This window comes from Pavona decussata, unplaced genomic scaffold (assembly GCF_977016875.1).
Source record: "Pavona decussata unplaced genomic scaffold, jaPavDecu1.1 SCAFFOLD_403, whole genome shotgun sequence".
In the NCBI taxonomy this organism is placed as follows: Eukaryota; Metazoa; Cnidaria; class Anthozoa; order Scleractinia; family Agariciidae; genus Pavona; species Pavona decussata.
Window position 1 is genome coordinate 195,029 of NW_028145772.1, and position 12,970 is coordinate 207,998.

Genomic DNA, 12,970 nt, shown 5'->3' on the forward strand with positions numbered 1-12,970 from the left:
CAAAGTTAAGATGTATTCCAGGGATTGTTTCTTGACGAAACTTTATTGTTGGACTAACACTGAAAGGCCTATTCATAAGAAAACAACACTGGGCCCGGTTGTTCGAAAGCCGATTAACGCTAATCCCCGATTAAAAATTAACCGCAGTTTTCAAGTCGCTTATTTTAAATGTTTTTAAGAGCTAATTTTTATCTAATAATAAAGAAAAGTCTAAGTCAAAACCAAAGGATAAAACTCTTTTGGAAGAATCTTTATTGATTAGTCATTAAACTTGAATCAAAGTTTATGTTAACCCAGGATTAGCTTAACCGGGCTTTGAACAATTGGGCCCTGATGTCTGAGATGAAATTGATAAAAATTTATCCTGCCTCATTCTCTCATTGCCAATTCACTTGGGCTTCATCTCATTGTTGTTCTAAGACAAATTAGCGCATGAGCAAAGAAGTTAAAGATAACATTAGCTCATGTTTCACCACAACCGAGATATTTCCCATGGTGCTACTACTTTAATTAAGCGGTCACCTTTCCCCGATACCAAATCTGTCAAATTTCTGTATTTGTCGTGACAATTTATCCTAGGTAACCACATGTTCTCAGTGACATGCATTTTAGTTAATCGGTGCTAAGACGGACACTATTATACTCATAAACAATCAAGACATTCTGAAATATGTTGACATGAATGCGACTTGGTAATTTTATTTTTTATTTTAATATGGCAAGGAGAAATGATGTTACATTTGGTACAAATGAAGGCTTCTTTGGCATTCATCTTAAACCTGGTTTAAATAAAAGAAACTTGTTTATAACCTCATTGGTACTTTTAATGGTACTATTAATCTTTTGTTCCTAACGTCATCTCTCAGAAACGCTTATTTAAAACTCCAGGTGTCCAAGATTGCGGATCCAAGATGGCGGCTGTTCAAAAATTATGGCGTCATTATTCCCTCGGGGTAAGTCTCAGATGTAAACATCTCATTGTATGAATGTCAAAAGAGGGAGTTTGCAACTATTATATACCACCGTATACGCAACATTTTTATAGATTTAGTGTTACTGAAATAATTGACGCTGGAGCGAGAGATTCTGCCTTCCCGTAGGAGCTTCTTAATATCGCTTCTAAACACGGTTTAAGTACAAACTTATTACCGGTAAGTTGTATTTAAAAGAATTATTGCAATATATCTGACAGATATTCAAACCGTAGCCACGTATCTAACATTCATTTATCTAAGTGCGATTCATTTAAAAACGGTAAAAAAGGAACAATAAAACGAGAAGAAATTGATAAGAATTAATTATTATGTTAGCAAAATTAATAAATATTCCACCGAAGATCACTGCTGCAATTGGTCAATAATTTCTTTTTTACTTTTTCACCTCTCTCCGCTTCCCTTTCCCTCTGTCACATGCAAGATGGCTATCAATTGAAGTTGCAGATTGCAGGAAATTCCGAAGGGTGTTAAATTATAATGTCCTAACTTTCAAACTAAGTCGACAAAGAAGGGCTATTTTCCAATTCGGGTTATATGCTGCGTAATATCTGCCATTATTAAAAACTGGATCATTGTATAATGCAAATACAGGGTTTTGATTGGCTTAGCAGCCATGGTATATGAGCAATTATACCATGCCCGAGAAGTAGCGACCATAAATTGTTTTCTGCATGGTTGCTCTTGAAAAGGAAATCAGCAAGGCCTACCAATATTACTTGATTGTTTTTAATAAAACAATTATTCCACTCGCACTTGTTGGATATGAGACGATTATAGCCAACTCGGCGCTACGCGCCTCGTTGGCTATCTATCATCCCATATCCAACGCGCTCGTGGAATAATTGTTAAATATTATTCAACACATTGTAACACTGCCCAAAATTAATATGATCATGGTGCATTGAATATTTATTGTCCGTAGTCAACCGATATCCTGCAATATACGCAATTTCTTCGCGTGTCTGGGAGAAAAATTAGAAAATAACGATCGTCTCCAGCTCGTCCGCCTTAAATCTGTGCTTTGTTAGCAATGCGTTGAATAACAAAACAATTATCCTGCTCAATCTTGCGGAATATTCCCTGATTTTAGCAGCTCGGCCTACGGCATCGTCGGCTAAGTATCAGCCGATATTCCTCGCCATTTCGCAGAATAATTGCTAAATATACGTCCATTGATAACCTAGTGGGCTAAAGAGTCATCTTAAAAAACGTTTTTAGTTTCTCTTTGGTACTCGACAGATTCACTGAAGGTTTTTGAACCTCCTTATGTGAGCATCTCTCTAATAGTTCCATATTTCTTCCTTGTGTTGGAGGACTCTCGCTCGACTGAGCAGAGTTTTCAGACCGAGCATTACAAGACTTTTCATCCTCACAGACGAGTAATGATGGATGCATGCGCATCTCTTCAAAAAGATTGTCAGTAGTTGCACTTGTTTCAATCTCCATGTCCTCAACTAGTATGTCTCTTAACATGTATCTATCTTTGCGCTCCGTATTAGGAAGGTCCTCCGTACTACTTGATGGAACTCTTTTACTGGATTCTTTTTGTGTGTCATGTTCTGCACCCTCACAGGAAGGTCCTAACGTAGGTTGCTGAGGTACTAAGTATCGCGACGCATACATTGCTGAAAGTAAAACACCAAGAAGACACCGTCATTTTGTGTCCTCTGAAAAAGATATATACCTTAAAAATTTCATATTACAAAGACAGTATTCGACATCGGTTTCTAATTCGCTTAATAGGGTTTACTCCTTAAACTAAGCTAATTTTACCAGCAAGGGTTGTAGAAAAAACGCATCTTGTTTGTCAGTTGTTTACGTTCATAAAAAGCGAAGGTGAGATTGGCCAGGCCAGGGCCCTTTTACACCGGAATTTCCTATGGAAATGTCGTTCAGACTCTCACACTCTCATCTAATCATTGTCTCACCACTTTCTGGGCTTTTTACCACGAGGTTCTGATATCCAGAAGTACTTTTCTGTGAAGTGTTTCCAGTCATACTCTCCCCGTTTGTATCCTGATCACTTCTACCCGGAAGAGGAGCAAATGGTTCAGCGTAAATAACCTCCACATTCCCCGGCACATTAGTAGATATTTGCAAGGTAATTTGTTCCTCTCTATCATAGACTGGATTTGTAACTGACGGAGGAAGAATGAAAGTATGTGTTCGATTAACCCAGGATAAGTGATAGGACAGAAGTAATTAGAATTACTCATAAAAATAAACTTTGAGTGATCTTACCTTTTGAGTCTGTGGATGAAATCCTTCAGTTTGACAAATATATATATGAAGGCATGCAATTGAGCGGTACTTTCCTGTGGTACTGTTTTCATGCTGTACAAGATGGTTCTCTATTTGAATCTGTGGATGAAGCCGTGAAATGTGACCATTCATGACAAATGAAAGCTGCGAATCAATACTTTCCTCTCTTGTTTATCAAACTGTACAAGGTGGATATAAAGTTTGAGGTAATGAACCAAATACTAGGTTCTGACCGTTCGAATGAAAGCTACTGAGCAGTAATTCCTGTAGTGCTGTTTATTATGCTGTGCAAGGCGGTTCTTACTTTTTATAGTCTCTATTCAGATAAAGGTCTATTAAAATGAACGCTAAACCAAGCAGTACGTCCATGTTGTACTTTTTGTTACGCTTTACAAGGTGGTTCAAACTTGTGGGCCTGTGGTTGAAATCTTGAAGTGTACAACTAACATTCAAATGAAAGTTGTTGAACAGTACCTGCAAAGGTGGCTCTAACTCTTACGTTCTCTCTATCTTCAGTTTTCAACTTGAATACTCTTGAGAATAAAAGGGTTTCGTACCTGAATTCCCATTTCCATTTATATCTGTTGTGTTTCCCCTCTCTACTAACTCATAAACAGAAAGGTCTTCGTTACTAGCATGAATTGTCGCTTCCTAGAAGGGAATTTGTAAGCTTGTCGTTACATAGCAGCTAAACTTTGCAAATTAATACCAATGGTTATTTTTAACAACATACAACTAAATAAGACTTATGAGGTGCTATTGTCTAAATTTTAGGCTATCCAGGTGGCTAAAATTTAGCATCTTACCAAAAACACTAAGGATATTTTGCCGCCATATTGTTAGCTGATTCGTTCATTGTTTCTGTCTGCTTTACCAGTGAAGAAGTGGGAAGTGGATCAGATATCCTTGTATAGCGATGGGATTTACTTGGTCCCCCACTTACTTGGCAAATTACTATTGTTTCACACTTCCTCATTTTACTTCATGGCGGGAGGAATTCAACGAAATCATTTTTGGATTTTCACGATTTTTCTTTCAATCGCAAAAAAATTGATGTCGCGAGAAAAGACGTTTACGAAGAAATGTGAAACAAGTACAGACTCACTAAAATTCAAGTGTCACGAAATTATATTGCTTTTCCAAAAAACTGACGGTGATCAGAAACATTTCCTCATATACGGTGTTTTCTTTTGCATGTGTATCTTATCTGGTTATCAGTTTTTTAACACTTTGCCATCTCAATTACTGTTGTTATTTTTGCTGTCGTCAATGCTGTTCGAGGGAGGCGCTTCGTTCCAGAACAACGCTTAATTAATCAAGGAATTTTTGTATGAGATCCAGTTCAAGCTTTTGTTTTAAATTCATTGGCTTTCATTTTCTACCAAATTGTCTAAGATTCCCCGGCAGCTAATGGGTGCCAAATGTACGTATGAATAAAACCAGTAAGCTTGCACACGTGGTAAGTCGTATATCTGAACTATGATTGATTAATCAGAAAAGTGGTGTTTCTACTTTATTCGTTTCATTATTTCGTAAAATTATTTATTGAGTGCCAAAGGATGGTCGTTTATATTTTGTCCTTAACAACAAAAGTAACCTACCTCACTAAAAGAATGTGCCTCCCCTGAATGAAACAAAACAGACTGTTAATGTAACGCCCTGTCCATACTTATGAGTTTTCGTTTTAAAACACATACATTATATTTCGATTCGAAGTGTTTTGGTCTTGCGTCCACACTAAAATAATCGAAAATGCGTACATTCTTAAATTGTCTCCGGAGTGAAAACACTTGGAAATGGAGCCTTGTCGTTATTAGTGTAGATAGCGAAGAAAGAAGGATGCTTTCGAAAACACCATGGTGGGAAATATCGCAAATATCGCGACATGAAAATTTGTTTCGCGCTTAGGTGGTACTTCGCCCAGGCGACAATCACATCTCGCACAGGAACATTGCTTGATTTATAGACATATTTATAGATTTTATATCAACTAAAATAGTGAATAGCCCGAAAATGTTGTAGTTTTACTTGAAGAAGTTGGGATAGGGATAACCTCAAGATTCCTAAAGGTGTTTTTTGACTTGGATTTTGTTGTCCCTTACTGAGTTAACCACTATGTTATGTTATGATCATTAGGCTAGGAATTTCCTCTTGATCTGCAGATAAACACAATATCTACTAAAATATAGAAACAAACCTTCAGTTCCCTCGTTTCTATCGGCTCCAACGCGTCTGAAAAATGAAGGAAAGATGGCGGTGGTAAATTTTCAAATAGAAAGCAAGGCAGGGGAGTCAAATTTACTTACATTTTCCCCAGTTTTCGAGCGAGGTACAATAGCAGAATCGCAAAGAAAATGATAAGTATTCCCGCAATGACTGCTGGGATGACACCCTTGAGAATGATCTTCACCATAGTAGATCCAGGAGGCTTTGCGGTCGACGTCTGCAGTTAAGAAAAAGAGCTAAAATAAATCTCTACTCACTGTCATGACACAGGTATTTATCTAACGGAGAATTATATACTTTGATTGGTGGCAAACAGTATAAACTGATGCATGTCAATTCTAACTTCTATAAATGGAGGTTCTCGTTTCGCTGAACAAACTGAATAGCACATAATATCATGACCAAACACCCTGTTCTCTGTGCAAGGTGTAGGGCAAAACTATTAAATACAATATAAGACATACTGGTACCTCAGATTTAAACATTTCTTAGCTATAGTGGTCCTCTGCAAAACAACAACTTTAAACCAAACGCTTTTGCGTACTTCAAGTGTTACGAATACCTTATGTCTTGCCAAAATGCGTTCAAAGCCCAATAAAGGCAGAACTGAAAAAATCTAGACAAAGGAGGATCTGTTCTTTGTTTTATGCTTATGACCTTTGAATATTATACTCGTTTGTTCGTCTATTTACAGTTCTGATATAAACACGCGAGAGAAATCAATAAGCTTAGATCTTAATCTACCAAGAGCATCAAATTTGATAACTAATTTTGCCTCATAAACGTCTACAAATCTTACCAAGCGATCAGGCCTTTTAGCCCGGCTAAACTTCAACAAAAGTTTCCAAAATGAGACCGCGACAGTGCGATGGTTCAACGCTTTCGCTTCTTCGACTATTTCACTGTAAAACAGAACTCAATACTGGAGTGTAGAAGTTTAAATATTGATATTCCGTGTCCATGATACTCCCTTGTATAGAAGCAGCTAGTATCTAAAAACTTCATTGCAAATGCACGTTTTGACCTATTTCGGTAACCTCGTAGAAACACAAAGATTAGTTTTCAGGAATGTTACGAAACCGCAGTCAAGGACCGCCACAATCTTATGAAAGACTTCAAGTTCTCCAAACCCTACACCATAAAGTGGTTGTTTTAACCGCTGTGTAGTGAATTCATTTTATATTTCGTTTGTAAAAATACATTTAAAGAACGTAAGCAACCCAATGTAGCAATTACAAAGAGAGATTGTTATAATAAAAATATACCCATAATTTATAAGTATATTTAGAACGTGCTGCTTAAACTATAAATAGTTTAATTGGAAGATGAATAAACCGTGTCACGAAACAAAAGAAGAACTTTAGATGGCAGTTTAATAGCAATGACAAAGCAAAATGTCGAAAGAATTGACCACAAAGGTGACTCAGAATATAAGAAGTCGTATCTTACCGTTTCTAGCAATGCGCTCTGATTCCTAGTCGCCAATGTGTGGTTTATTCCCAAGCTGCTCTCGCTAGGTACCGAATTAGACATAATCACAGTATTAGTCGAGCGTAGAGTAACGGCGTGTGACGTGAACAAAATTGATTTATCATTGCCCTGGAAGACCGTAAATTTCTTGCTCCCAACTGATGAAGGCGAAGAAACGACAACCGCAACACTTCCAGTAAGTTTTATCGAAGATGCGGGTGAAGAAACAGACACAATAAACGATAACTTCCCTCTTAAAGATATTGACTCGCTTCCTTTAGATATAGGCGTGGTCGAAACACGAACAGTTTGGATTGTCTTAAATGAAGGAGTAACTTGTGCCACAGGTGTGATAGAAGAGACAGTCACAGTTGGAGAAGGTCTATACGAAGGAGTTGATGGAATGTGTGGTTCCTTTGTTGCAGCACTTGACGTTTTTGATGACGAGTTCGGTGTAGAAGGAGTTGACTGACTTGAGCCTTGTTGATAGAATGGGCCTGTTGATCAAATCAGACAAATAAAGACATTCAGCGTCCGGCTTGTAAAATTTTCTGTCTATGCTTGTCTTACGGCGAAGCACTTGTTCCACTTAATTTATATATACGCTTTCAGTGTTAGAAGAGAATCTCTATATAAGTGGTTTAATCAGTCCAATGTTGCTCCCTCTGGTAAACTGTATGACTAAACTAAGTCAATTGAATTAGTCAATCTAAATTCCACTCACATCTTCTTAAAATATGAGTTTATTTTCCTCTTACAGGTTCAAACTGATCAACATATGACTAGATGAGTATTAAACCTGGCTGTATAGTTTTCTATAAAAGGATTGAAATAAGATCCCATCTCCAAGGTGATTCCATAAAAGAGACCAATTAAGTTAACAAACCTCAACAACAACTCTAGCAGCCATAAGATATTTCCATATAGAGTATGCTCATGGCGGCCATGTTAGAGGAGCTAAACAATATAGAATGATTTCCCTTTAGGAAATAAATTCTATTTTTATGCAAACATTTTTTTATTATTTGGCTCTTCCAACATGGCCGACGTGAACACACTCTATAAAGGGCGCGATTTTGAGGCTCAATGGCTTAAACAGCTTAAATATTAAATCACCGTCATTTGGTGTAAATTTGCAAGAAGACAATGACTTACAACTCACAGTTCCTTTCAGTTTAAACATTAAACATGGTTGACCCTCTGGCGGGAGACACGTCAAACCAAGCTTTATCACTCTTCCGTTGAGGTAAGATGATGCGTTTCCACTATGAACCTTAGAAAGACAACATGAGAAAAAGCCTTTATGAGAAAGATTCCTTTTAATCATAATTATTTAAGGGGCTGGCTAGCCGGGGAAATTGGCGATAACAAAGGGACCGAAATTTTCTTGCACAATATCTCAAACATAATTCAACAGCCATTGTTGGTTTGTACACTTTTAAGGCCATGTCTTAAGGAAGGCATGTAGCAAAGAAGCTTACAGGGTTTTATCAAAGCTCCTGCATGTGGATGTTATTTCAAAAACAACTATACGAACAACCATGTTCTTAGAAAAATGGTTTGAAGTCTGACGTTCAATTAAACAAAAACGAAACAAAAGCCAGTTGTTGCTTGTATTGCATGTGTTTTCCCGCGCTTGGTACCGGTACCTTGTTAATTTGCCTATACTTGGAACTGTTTGCATGTTTTCCCGCACTTTGCACCGGTTACGTGCTTTCCCGCGCTTGCAACCTGTTGTATGTTTTCCCGTGCTTGGTAACGATTGAATATTTTCCCGCGTTTGGGCATCGACTACATGTTTTTCCATGCTACGGTCAAACTTGCCGTATGTTTCCCGCACTTTGCCCCGGATATTCCTGTTATTCCGCTTACATATTTTACCGTGCATGGAAACGATTTCATGTTTTCCCGCCCTTAGCACCGGTTACCACTCTTGGAACTGATTACAAAGTCATGTTTTCCCGCACTTTCTTCGTGTTTTCATTGGTTCATTCTGGTGTATACAACTATTTCAATTGGACAGATGTAATCACTTTCGTTTTGGCCAGTACCAGCTATTCTCCATTTCAAACAACTCACCTTTAAGACAGGAAAATCCATGATCCAATGATTTAAGCTAAACTTCTTCATCAAGGACATTTTATCAATTGGCCGCCAGGTCCCACAATCTAGATACATCGACGAAGAGGCATTTATGGAGCAATTCGTAGACGGAAGTGTGAAAGCCCTTTCATCTCCTTCCATACGAATACTTAACGGCCCCTTTTTATTCTCAAGAGAAAAGTGAAATCCACAGTCTGAAAAAAAAAATGAATGTGACATTTTCCGGATGAACGGTTTTCAATTGAATTTCAAACGTATTTTACGTTCACACTAGCAACGAAATCTCGTGCCACTTTTTTAAACTAATTCAGTATCGAACAAAAACCAGTCATGATTAATTCCCCGTCCTCGATGCTATTTTCCTGTAATTATCTCGCATTCTAATTAGTTCAATGTGTTATGAATGTTAGCTGGAGTTATACGTTTACACTTGTAACTAGCAATCTGGGCCACGCTCCAATAAACATTATTAGATGTCTCAAACGACGTTTATTGAAATCGTTTTTAAACTTTCCTTTAAGTTTCTTCAAGTTCTGTGCGCAGTAATTCTGATAATCACTAACTCATAGGTTATTCAATCTATATTCATTTTAAATTTTATGTACATTGTAACTGAAAATTATCTTAGGTGATTGATTGTACTTGTATATTGTAACGATTTTTTATTTTTGTTTTGTGCACTACACGACCCCACAAGCATTCTGCTTTAAATTTTATCGTACATAAATAAAGGCCATGATGATGATAATGATGATGCCAAGCCACCTCCCCAACTCATAAACTTAAAGTTTAAAACGTTTATCGAATTGACCCCCTATCTAGAAATTAAATTTCAGCCTGTATCACTGTAGACCGTTACGTAACTAAGATACCTTATGGATGGAATTAGTGCCTTAAAGGGCGGCTGTTGGTGACAGTCAGAAAAAATGCCAAATAAAAACAAGGAAGTAATCTGTCGTCGCCATGACAAAGCTAGAAATCACTTCGACAAATCCAGAGATTGCAATGGTAAGACCTTACTGTCTTGGCCATGGTCATTAGCAGGCAAAATCAGAAGAGATCATAACTTCACTCTGCACGTGACTCACGTGGCTATGCCGTGCTTGCCCCCTGTTGAATTTCATAACAAAGAAATAAAGCAACCTTTACCAGCTCAATATAAGATGCTTTAGCATATATAAAATAATCCACGGAGGTAGAAATTAAAGTTAACAGGTAAGCAATATGGTATTGACAACACCTTAAATACACGTGAGAAATAATAGCTTCGTAGTTCTACAGCTGTTAATGAAAAGGTTTATGTCCCGTGAAAATGTCAGGCTTTGATGGGAGTGGAAGTTTGAAATTCTTATTCATTTCTAAAGCATTTAACTGCAAAGATCAAGAACGTAAAATTCACCTGTCGTCAATACCATATTGTTAATTAACTATGCTGAATATAGTGTCAACATTGTGGGTATTGTTACGTTGAGTGATTTTATATTGAGCCGTAAAGTTGTTTGGCCAGCTAACAATAGTACGATTACGGTACATTGAAAATGAATGGAATCCATACACTTTCAAAACAATGACAATTCGATGACAACTCTTCGCGTGAAATAACGTCATCGGCCTGTAATATTTGATCACCTTTTTTTGCGGCAAGCATGATGAACGGCAAATATATTGGAGCAAACCCTAACGTTGAAAAGCAGTTCGCGTGACTAAAACTGAAAATCCTTCAATTAATCTTACAAATGTTGAGAAAAATCCAGGCTGTTTAAGATGTGAAAAGGCATTTCGGCCCAATATAAAACAAAGTAAGAAAAAATGCAATTAATTTAAGGAGAAGTGCTTTTGAGAAAGGAAGCGAGATCAGCTTGTGAACTGAACTAAAGTTGACAAACTATTGTCCAAACGTTCCACAACGTTGAGAAATCCATTGCATGCGACAAAATCTCAACAACTTTCACGTTATTGCTTCAATTGCACTGTTTAATTATTTCTCTAGGATTATATTTAGGCCTCAAACAAGACATGTACCACGGATCAGTTCACATATCGTTGCTAGTTTATGAAACTAGTTGCGTGCTCACAAACTTTAAAAGTTATTGAAAAACTAATTTTATTTCTTACGCCATTGGTGTGTCAGCTGACTCAGTGTTTTTCGTACTTTCAAACAAACTAGCTTTCTATGTTTCAGGTCAATCAAGATGGAGCATTTTAATTCGTCCTACGAACTTTACGCTGAATATTTTAATCAGACAAACGGAAATGGCGGTTTTTTTTTTCTTATCTGATTTATTCCACTTTGCAGGTAGTAAACGTTTTCCAAGAATTATCCTAAAGTTTCTTATATTTTTCACAAATAAACTATATATACAAACAAAATTCCGTTATGCCTTTCTAGAGTACATACCTTCACGTTCTCGAAAGTCCTCGTTGTCAACGCAAAGCCACCTTCTGTTAAAGAAACTAAACGTTGCTTCCTCCCTGTCGCATTCACACCGGTTCATAGATTGTGCTCCGTACGGTCTTTCAGCGTTAAATTTCGAACATTGCAACGACAAATTTCCAGAGCCTAGTTTTCGAAATCCATCTACCATTGCTCTGTAGCTTGAACCGGATTGAACAGGTCTCTCAATTATAATCTTCTCTGTTATATACTCTCCTCTTGTGTTAAACGCCAGGAAAAAGCAGATTATAACGAAGACTGATTTCATTGTGTATGATGGTAGAAAACAGTAATATTCATTTGCTGCTGAAAACAGGCCGACGTTCTGAATCAAGCAAATCTAGGGTACAGTGATTTTTGACAGTGCTGCTCACTAGTGTTTTTAGAATATCTTTTTTAATAACAAGGTTCACAGATGAAGATTTTACTAAAATAGGCAGGTACTAATACCGGTAGTCTAATATCAGTGTGATCAGTATTGTGTGTAAAAATCCCTGTGCACAGTGCAAAGTCAATATTAAATTCGCGTTTTTTGTTTCTTTGTGCGTTCAAGTAGAAAACTCAGTTAATTCAGAGTTATATATTCACTGAAATTCCACAACATACTGAACATCAAGCAATACCACATGAAAATACTCCTCGAGGAATTTGTTTTGAAAAGTCACAGAATTTCATGTGCAGATTCAAACTTTAGTTTTACAGCATAACAAACAGCAGCATAGAAAAGTACTGCTCAGTAGCTTTCATTTGAATGGTCACGCTTTACGATTTCTCCCACAGACTCAAAATTTAGAACCACCTTGTGCATCATAGTAAACAGCTCCACGGGAAAGTACTGCTCAGTAGCTTTCATTTGAATGGACACATTTCAGGATTTCATCCATAGACTCAAAAGTTAGAACTACCTTGTACAGCATAATAAACAGCACCACAGGAAAGTACTGCTCAGTAGCTTTCATTTGAATGGTCACATTTCAGGATTTCATCCATAGACTCAAAAGTTAGAACCACCTTGTACAGCATAATAAACAGCACCACGGGAAAGTACTGCTTAGTAGCTTTCATTTGAGTGGTCGCACTATCGGATTTTATCCACAGACTCAAACTTTAAAACCAGTTTGTACAGCATTTTAAAGCACTGCTCAGCAGATTTCATTTAAATGGTCAGCCTTTTGTATTTCGTCCGAAAACTTAGAGTTATCAACTCATTGTATATCTGAGGAAAAGTGCCGCTTAACAACTTAGTCCATTTGAGTGATAAAATGTCGGAATTCCCCTGCATTTTCTGACGTTAAAAAATGTGGGAATAAAAAAAAAAACAGGCAAAAGTGGCTTTTAGACTGGTAACAAGGGTGAAAGAAAGAAACCTCACCCCAAAAAAAAATGTATAATAAAAATAATAATAATAATAATAATAATAATAATAATAATGATGATGATGATGATGATGATGATGATGATGATGATGATGATGATAATA

The 12,970-nt window shown here is 37.0% G+C and overlaps 1 protein-coding gene across 1 annotated transcript; it reads right to left on the reverse strand.

Annotated features, from left to right (window-relative positions):
* Nucleotides 1-1,360: 1,360 nt before the first annotated feature.
* LOC146451069 (uncharacterized) lies at nucleotides 1,361-12,123 on the reverse strand. Its single transcript, XM_085099631.1, has 10 exons — nucleotides 11,455-12,123; nucleotides 9,033-9,250; nucleotides 8,109-8,226; nucleotides 6,933-7,450; nucleotides 5,564-5,700; nucleotides 5,455-5,489; nucleotides 4,859-4,881; nucleotides 3,815-3,908; nucleotides 2,924-3,133; nucleotides 1,361-2,620 (listed from the first exon to the last, which is right to left on the reverse strand). Exons 1-10 carry the CDS (start codon nucleotides 11,756-11,758, stop codon nucleotides 2,184-2,186), a joined length of 2,094 nt encoding a protein of 697 aa, XP_084955757.1. The 5' UTR covers nucleotides 11,759-12,123; the 3' UTR covers nucleotides 1,361-2,183.
* Between the last annotated feature and the right edge of the window lie 847 nt (nucleotides 12,124-12,970).

Bases quoted from the DNA above. Each gene is read 5' to 3' on its own strand.
- LOC146451069 (XM_085099631.1), bottom strand. From the start codon at position 11,758: ATGAAATCAGTCTTCGTTATAATCTGCTTTTTCCTGGCGTTTAACACA. The intron at 9,251-11,454 runs GTATGTACTCTA...TTTTTTTTTCAG, and splicing joins GGACTTTCGAGAACGTGAAG to ACTGTGGATTTCACTTTTCT. The intron at 7,451-8,108 runs GTAAGTCATTGT...TTTGATCAACAG, and splicing joins ACTGAAAGGAACTGTGAGTT to GCCCATTCTATCAACAAGGC.